Source organism: Colletotrichum tamarilloi (assembly GCF_030869305.1).
Source record: "Colletotrichum tamarilloi strain Tom-12 chromosome Unknown Scaffold_12.1, whole genome shotgun sequence".
In the NCBI taxonomy this organism is placed as follows: domain Eukaryota; kingdom Fungi; phylum Ascomycota; class Sordariomycetes; order Glomerellales; family Glomerellaceae; genus Colletotrichum; species Colletotrichum tamarilloi.
Window position 1 is genome coordinate 897,963 of NW_026849395.1, and position 8,227 is coordinate 906,189.

The window sequence follows — 8,227 nt, forward strand, 5'->3', positions numbered from 1 at the left end:
TAGCCCGACAGAAACTTCCCAAAGGGGTAAAGACACAAGGCCCCTCCCCGATACCACATCGGAAGGGAAAAAGATTTTGTTCTCGATGGCGCTTTGTTCGCCGCCAATGGTGAGTCGGTGACAGGACAGTCTCGGTCAAGTCAGCTTGAAGAAACGACTGCCGATGTCGTGCTCGACCCAGTAAAAATCGTTATCAAGTCTCTTTTTTCGGACTATCGACCGCTTCTCTAGTGTATCGAGGGAGGGATATGCTATGATAAAGAATCTCCTGCCCAGGTTCAATCTTCACTTTTGCCAGAGACGCTCCATCTGCTTGGCCTAGATCATCGACCGTGGGCACGTTGGGAGTTTTCTTGTGATCGTGCGACGAGATCAAATTTAGTGATAGCTGCAGCTCGAACCAGGATGGCGCCGCATCTCGATACCAACGCGGCCAATGCCATTAAGACAGTCGGCCCAACCAACCGGAGCCAAAATAAGGACGGCATTTCGACCACGTCCGTCGCGGCCGAGACCGATACCAAGCCGGAGCCCCCACAGCAACCTGAATTCGCGGGATGGTTCCACTGGCACGAGCCCGGCACATCGCCGGAAGAGAAGAAGTTGATTTTCAAGTTGGATTGGTTTCTACTTTCATTCTCGTGTCTCATGTTCTTCATCAAACAGGTAAATGCACCTACCCCCAAGCATCGCGTTCAGCCGGAGTGCTGACTCCAGTGCTCTTCTTTAGCTTGACCAGAACAACATCTCCAATGCCTACGTATCCGGCATGTCGGAAGAGCTCAACTTCGGTCCCGGCAACGAACTGTCCTGGATGAACACGTACTTCAACATTGGAACCATCATTGGCGGTTCTTTTGCCAACCTGATCATCACTGTCGTCCGACCGCGCTTCTGGCTGACCGGGTGCCTCTGCACTTGGTCTCTCTTCGTGCTTTTCCTGTTCAAGTGCCAGACTGCCACGCAGTTCTATGTCCTGCGTTTCTTCATCGGCTTGTTTGAGTCTGCCGCATGGCCTGGCGTCATGTATGTCCTCGGATCATGGTATCGCAAAAGCGAATTGTCCCGCCGCTCTGGCCTTTTCGTCATGAGCGGTGTCTTGGGGCAGATGTTTTCCGGCTATCTTCAGTCTGCCTTGTATTCGGGTATGGGCGGAAAGGGTGGTCTGTCAGCGTGGCGATGGCTTTTTGTCTTTGATTTCATTCTTGCCATTCCCGTGGTGATCTATGGCGTCGTAAGTACCTCTCTTCGATATTGACTTCCATAGAACATCGCATCTTTCTAACGTCATTATTAGATTTGCTTCCCCGATACCCCTCACACGACAAAGGCTTTCTACCTCAGTGACTGGGAAAAGCAACGTGCTCGCGAGCGGATTGAAGAAGAAGGCCGCAAACCTGTCGGCAAGATGAACTGGTCCGTTATAGCCCGCGTATTCGGTTCATGGCAAGTCTACGCCTTCACAGCAGCCTACTCCTTCTGGACTCTGACCTGCGGCTCCTACATCATTCAATACTTCACTCTGTACCTCAAGTCAACAAAATTGTACACCGTGCCAGAAATCAACAACATCCCAACCTGCGTTGGTGCCATCAACTTCGTGTTCATGGTCTCCACAGGCTACGTCTCTGACAAAATTGGCCGGCGCGGACCCGTCTGTTTCGCCGTCGGGTGTCTTCTGACGTTCGTCTACGCCGTCCTCGCGGCATGGAGCGTGCCACATATGCTACGCATGGCCGTCTTCATCCTTGCAGGGTGCTATGGTTGCTACACGCCTTTGCTGGCGGGGTGGGCGAATGAGGCCTGCGGTGGCGATCAGCAGAAGCGCGCCTTTGTGCTTGGCTTCATGGTCTCCGTCGGCCAGGCTGTTGTGATTCCCTTCCAGCAACTGCAAATGCCGAGCGGACAGGCCCCTGCATTTGCCAAGACACATGGGTGGAAGAGCGCGCTTGCATTTGTGGTGGCGTTGACTGTCTGGACTGGTGTTGGTCTGCCGTTACTTCAGAGATGGAGAGAGTCTCGTGTGAAGTTCAGTACTCACGAAAGTGATAGTGATGAGGCTTAATTGCCCATCAACATGTAGGGTCAAAGGGCGGAGGACACAAAGTCCAGTGCAGTCTTTTGAAGCGATCAATTATGTCAGTATTCTTAAGGTAATGAGTGGTGGTATGTCTACAGATAGACACAACTAGATCGACGTTATCTCGCGATGGTGGATCTCATGGGGTAATTATCAATTTGGGAGTTTGAAGTAAGAACCAGTGTCATTGACTAGGTAGGTGTATTCAATACAAGAAGGTTAAAGCCATACTGTGAAGAAAGGAAAGTTCCAGACATCCAATCGTATATCCATGCCACAAATCCAGGGCTCCCTTCAAGCATCTACAGGTAGATGCTCCTTCTATCAAGACGTACATGCCTCACTGATGTTGCACTCAAGCGAGAGCACCCTTGAGGAAGGTGCCTGCGGTGTTGACATCGGCGCCATATCCAATGTGGCCAGAGGCGCTTTGGCTCGAGCAGCTTCCGGAGCTGGCGCAGCCACCAGCGGAGCAGACGCCGTCGCCAGCAGCGCAAAAGCTCCTAAACTTGGCGGTAGCAACACCAGTGACAGCTTGGCCCTTGAACGGGTCACCAAAGGTGACGGCCGCAGCGACGGCCTTGCCCGAGAGCTTCTTAGCGGCGTTGTGGACGACCATGCCGCCCTGGCTGTAGCCAGTGAGGACGATCTTGGTCTGGGGGCACTTGCTCAGCCACGAGTTGGCCTGGTTGGCCATGGCGACACTACCCGGGCCGGAGCCAGTTGCCTCGGACATAATGCCGGCCATGTCAGCTGCATACGTTGTGCCCTCGAAGACGGAGTCGGGGACGTTGGACGCAACGGCCTTTTGGAGACCGGGGCCGACAACTGTTCCGAGAGTGCCCATCTCGGTGGTGCCGCGGGCGAAGAGGACGGTGAAGGCCTTGCAGCCCGAGGTCTGGCGGATCTCAACGGGGCTAGCGGCCGCGAGGGCGGCGAAGAGGATGGTGGTAATGGCAGCGGTCTTCATTTCGAGGGAGTTGGTTTGGTTGTTTGTGGTTGTTTTTGAAGGGAATGTCTTGTCAAAAGAGCGAAGTCTGGTATGGCGATGGTTGAAAGAGTGTGCGCTGCACTTGGTTGGCAGATGTGTGACTGAAAAAAAGCGAAAGTGAGAAGTCGTGAAGGAACTGGATGGTTCTTGATGTTCCTACTGATCCTTCAACATATATCCTGATGCCCAGTGATATCTCATGCTCTTATACCTCGAGGCCTGTCAGCCCAACTCCCGAAGCTCAAAGTCTTCACAACTCGATAGGAGGACCAGGGATAGCCTCAAAGGAACCACGATGTCATCCCAAGTTTGAGGCGATGGAGCCTAGTTCGTCCAAAAACGATGTTTCTTGCGATTCCTCCGTTTCATACTGATTGGTGGCTTCGTCCGTAGACACCAATGTCTCAACCTGTCGTTCGCAATCAAAAAAATCGGGAAGCATCTGTGCGGATTGACACGGCACTCCCGTCGAGGATCAATGCGGCGTGACACTGGTCTCTCTGCGGCAATACCACCGGGCAGAAGACCGTGCATAATGTTCTGTTCCTGTTGGAATGCAGGCATCCTGACTTGCCTGGCCTGCTTCGGAGCGCTTGGACTTGGCCATCACACCTGTCAGACCCAGTTGATTGGTTCTTAGTTGGTCTGCCTAGTCGCACCATTTCACGGGGTTTAGGAGATATTTCCCATTTCTCATTATGCATGTCGTTTCTTCTCCAGCACCCATGAGCTCACAAACGGGCGATGTGGGCACAACTGCCACACCGTTGTCTTGGCCATGAAGACAAAACAGGGAGGTTTCCCTTCATCATACCCCACAGTCAAGTTGGTTGCTCCGAACTAACCGACTATTGATCAAAAGACTGGAGATCGTCGAAAGGGAACAATTGATTGGATTGCTCTGGACCGAGGCTCTGAAGCCTTAGTGCGCCGCTCGGTCGGTAAGGAGGATGCCGGGAATGATCCTCCTTGAAGGAAGATCACGGATTAAGTGGGCGCGTGGGCGCCAATCGCATCTCATCCTCCTCGACATCAGGCTTAGAAAGTTCCGAAACAAGGATATCCATCGTTGATGTACTCGATGAATTCGCAACTTGCTTTACATACTACATATCTCAATCATGTGCATTTGATGCGCAGAGTTCGTGTGCAAACACGAGCAGATTTGTGGATGCAGCGGCAGTTATGACAACATATTGAAGTGTTAAAACGATATGAACTATATACGTTGCGATGTAATATTCGAATGGACTAGAACATTCATATTGGCATCGGTCGGCATAAAGAAGATGTCGATCCAAGGCCCGGCAGATAAGCATACAACCCACCGCAACTTATTGATCCTCTTAATTGCAGGGGTAAGACAAGCTATTCAGGGTCATCTCCGTCGATGGACACCTGAAGAAACACGCTGGTGGCCTTGAACTATTTCTCGTCATCCCCGTGCCTGATTTTATGATGATGAGCCATCGAAAGATCATGAGAGCGGGTTATGGATCAATCAGCTAGAAGTAGCCTGATCGTCCTCGCCACTGTCTCTGCAACCCCTCACATCGTATTTTCGGACCAAGTCTTGTGGGAGTTAACCTTGCCCAATTCTCTTCATAGACCCTGCAGCTTCAAGGAACTGCTCAGGCTCCCCAACACTGTGACAGCCTCATGTCATATAGGCATGTTCGCGATGCATAGAGCAGGCTCAAACATCTCTAGCAGAATGGAAGCTACTAGTACCAGCAAAAGAAGCGACTTTCACCCTGTTTGACTCAGAATAATATCATTTACCCTAATTCACAACCTACCCAGTCCAAGCAAGGCAAACCTTCCGAGTATGTCAAACATTGATACGACCTGCCCTTTCATTAGAAAGTCATGCTTCGATTGGATCGATTTAAGCCATGGATGCCGTCTACTCCGTCATCTACCTCGGCTCGTCGCAGGAGATATACGCATTTCCATGGACCATCACAGTCAAGAAAATCGATCCAGACATTCTTCATGGAGGGAAGAAGCCTGCAAGCTACCCACAACATGTTGACGTGCGCCCAACCCACAGGCCCAAATTCAATGTTCCTGACTCACTCATAATTTGTAAAAGGGCCCGATAAGAGGGCAGGAATCTGTCCAATACCATCGCAGTCCTTGAAGGAGCACGCTGCAGCACAATGTCTTGGTCACATGCTCCCATCAATCACACAAGTCGCCCGTCGTTCTTCGTCTAAGCACCGCCAAGCTCTACATGAAAGCGTGGCGTGGGCAGCATTTTAACGAGTATTTTGCTTTTTTTACGCCCCGTAGTCAGATTCCCACATGCCGAGAGCCGGAGAGAATGAAAGGGAGGTTCGTTGTTGGTCTGCAGAGCCGTTTGGACCACCTGGAAAAAGCAACAACAAGACATCTTGTGGGACGAGACCGGGTTCTGGATTCCCACACTATCCGAGCCCAATCCCAGAGCGTCCGCCCCCAATGTTCTCCCACCATCTTTTCGCAGACTTGGCAACCGAAACTTGTGCCTTTGTAAAGGCTCAGAGAGACACGCACCCGTTTGCGCTGTTCTCGACAAAGATGCCACCCAGTATCTGTCCCTCTTTCAGATTGCTTTCCTGGAATCCATCGTTCACAACCGTCCTGGTTTCGGTGGGCTTCTTGAGCAAGCCGATCTGGAGCGCACCCCCGCCCACGTTGTTGTTCGGGAGGACCTCGGTGACGGACTTGAGTGGATCGTTTCCTTCCGAGAAGAAGACTTGAATCGTGCTGATGAATCATTAGACACCGGAATCCTTCGTCACCTGCTCCCTTTCGACGCGATGGGAATACGACTTACTTCTTGGGGACATCGAGGGTGACGGCCCAGTTTTGCCAGACATCAAACTTGAGTGCCGTCGAGAAGATCACGCTGTTATTTCTGTCCAGCATCTTCCAGTCGGTTGACAAGGGCTTGCCCGCCGTACTGTTCTGCCCGAGGGGCGTGCCAATCTGCAGGGCAAATTGCGCACCGCCGGAGTCGTTCGTCTCGTGGAAAGACGTCAGATACTCGTGCGTCAAGTTCAGCTTTCTGGTCGAATCCTGCATGGAACTCCAGTGCGTCGTCATGACCCCTTTATTTGAAGCATCGGAGCCGTTGCCAAGTAGCAGTCCGGCGCGACGAAAGCCTAGCTGCGGGCTGTTGCCGCTGGGATTGAAGATGGACTGGTCGTTGATGGTGACTTCGAGAGGCTTGAAGTTCCCAGTCGCGTTGGAGGCGTCGAATCGCGAGGGTGTCGGAACCGTGGGAAACAAGAGAATTTCGGACCACTTCGCAGGGCCCTTTGTGTATCCCGGGTTGAATGGGCTGGCGTAGGTATCGAAGACTTGCAAGGTGAAATTTTGGGGGATTCGCCCATCCAGGACAACCGGGCACTTGACGGGCGAATCGAGAGATGCGCGGGGCGCATGCAGCGAAAGTGCTTGAAGAGAACGGACAGCTGCGTGTGGCAGAATCATTTTGAATGCTTCGAGAACAAAAGAGTGACTGAATTTTCTATTGAGAACAAGCGAATGATGACCGGACCTGCGAGAACCTTTTCTACCGAGACTTTGATCATTTTTCCGTGGTTTGATGTGAAGTTATACGGACTAGTACTCGGTTTTACCCCACTCATCTGATACTCAACCTAATTGTGGTAAATAAAGGGGAGAAAGCTTAATTCGCATCTTTTGAAGATCATGTTAAGGATGCTGCGCATTCGCAGGAGCCGCAGCCGTTAAACTTTGCTTGTTTCCAGCTCTTTGGTACGGGGCACAAGACTGTTCCTACAAGTAAGTCCCCGGCGGATCACTCCGTATTGGAGCGCAGAAGGAAAGTCGTTTTTCTCTTGGCAGAAGCTCCCGAGTCATGGGTTCAGGAGTCATGGGCAGAAGGGCAGAAGGTTCGGCATCGTGGTGTTATCGTCACCGTTGACCTAGGCGGTACGGTCCGAGCTTTCCACCCACATGATGGAATCGCATACTAGATCCTGGAGTCAAAGCCACCAGGCAGCAGAGCTTTTCATCGCTTCAGGTCCGCCCTTCAATAGAACAGTGGCATGCTGTGGTCCCTTTTTTCTGCGACTGGCTCTAATGATAGGGCTTTGGTAACAGGGCATGGATCAATTTCAACGTAAGATGCCCACTTCACAAGACGAAACTGTTGTCAAGGTCCACTTAGCACGACCGTTGTGTTGAAGCAGTTTTCAACGACATGCTGCTTCCAACCTAAGAAGACTGAATTGCCAGTCAGTCATCCCTTCATTTTCGTGTAAGCACTGGTAATACCCAATTTGAGCATGCTCTGCTAAGCACATAGCGATTATGTACGACTTTGTAAATAAATACCAGTCCGTAAGGGACAAGAAAGTAAATAGGAAATTATAGACAGACGTTAGTTAGGAACCGCCGATGGAATGATACGACATGAAATTGAAATTTGGCCTTGGCGCAACAACCCCAACATGACATCATTCGGGCGAATAGCCTTCAGTCAAATGGTTTCGGTTATTAAAATAACGTTCATTACTGGCGTTAAAGCTACGTGAAGCTTCCGGTGGGCGCAACTATCGCTTTTCAAATTTGACCAATTGGGTGTTATGAAGCTGACTGAAAGAATCATCTTAGAACTTCAGCCAAGCTGCAATTGTTACATTAAACGAAAGCGTCTGTGTTCTGTTTGATAGCGGCCGCGGGCCAAGAAATCAACGACTAATATGGTAATGTAGTCGCTCAGGCACTTGACGATATTACTTGCCTAGTTAGAAATATGTGCACCTGGTTTTCTCGGGCTCGGCGCTAATTCTCTTTGCGCGTCCGAAGCTATGACTAAATATGTCGCGAGATGCGGCCACCGATCGTGAGTATATCGGCCGGTGTGGGATATTCAGTACTCGTGCCTGGTTGATGCGGTAAAGACTTTTCCCCAAGTACGGACAAATAGAGAGTAAGTCAACATACCCACTTCCTGGCACCCCCCTGTTTCTGGCACCCACAAAAACGCGAAAATCCACCACAACCCAATGCCCACCCCCAACCTCCTTTTATCACAACATTTTCAATTCGCGTCCAAATGGGCTCATCTTTTGCACATGTCTTCTTCTATATATAATGCCTCAATATACCGAAGATCAGCTTCGTCAGGCTCTCGAGGA

At 51.0% G+C, this 8,227-nt stretch overlaps 3 protein-coding genes across 3 annotated transcripts; 1 reads left to right on the forward strand and 2 right to left on the reverse strand.

The window, feature by feature from the left end:
• Positions 1 to 405: 405 nt before the first annotated feature.
• CTAM01_05097 (major facilitator superfamily transporter) lies at positions 406 to 2,065 on the forward strand (the record flags this gene model as incomplete). Its single annotated transcript, XM_060521127.1, has 3 exons — positions 406 to 666; positions 731 to 1,234; positions 1,298 to 2,065. 3 exons carry the CDS (start codon positions 406 to 408, stop codon positions 2,063 to 2,065), a joined length of 1,533 nt encoding a protein of 510 aa, XP_060384496.1.
• Positions 2,066 to 2,435: 370 nt separating this feature from the next.
• CTAM01_05098 (cutinase) lies at positions 2,436 to 3,050 on the reverse strand (the record flags this gene model as incomplete). Its single annotated transcript, XM_060521128.1, has 1 exon — positions 2,436 to 3,050. One exon carries the CDS (start codon positions 3,048 to 3,050, stop codon positions 2,436 to 2,438), a length of 615 nt encoding a protein of 204 aa, XP_060384497.1.
• Positions 3,051 to 5,593: 2,543 nt separating this feature from the next.
• Positions 5,594 to 6,551, reverse strand: CTAM01_05099 (uncharacterized protein; the record flags this gene model as incomplete). Its single annotated transcript, XM_060521129.1, has 2 exons — positions 5,594 to 5,822; positions 5,893 to 6,551. 2 exons carry the CDS (start codon positions 6,549 to 6,551, stop codon positions 5,594 to 5,596), a joined length of 888 nt encoding a protein of 295 aa, XP_060384498.1.
• Positions 6,552 to 8,227: the final 1,676 nt, after the last annotated feature.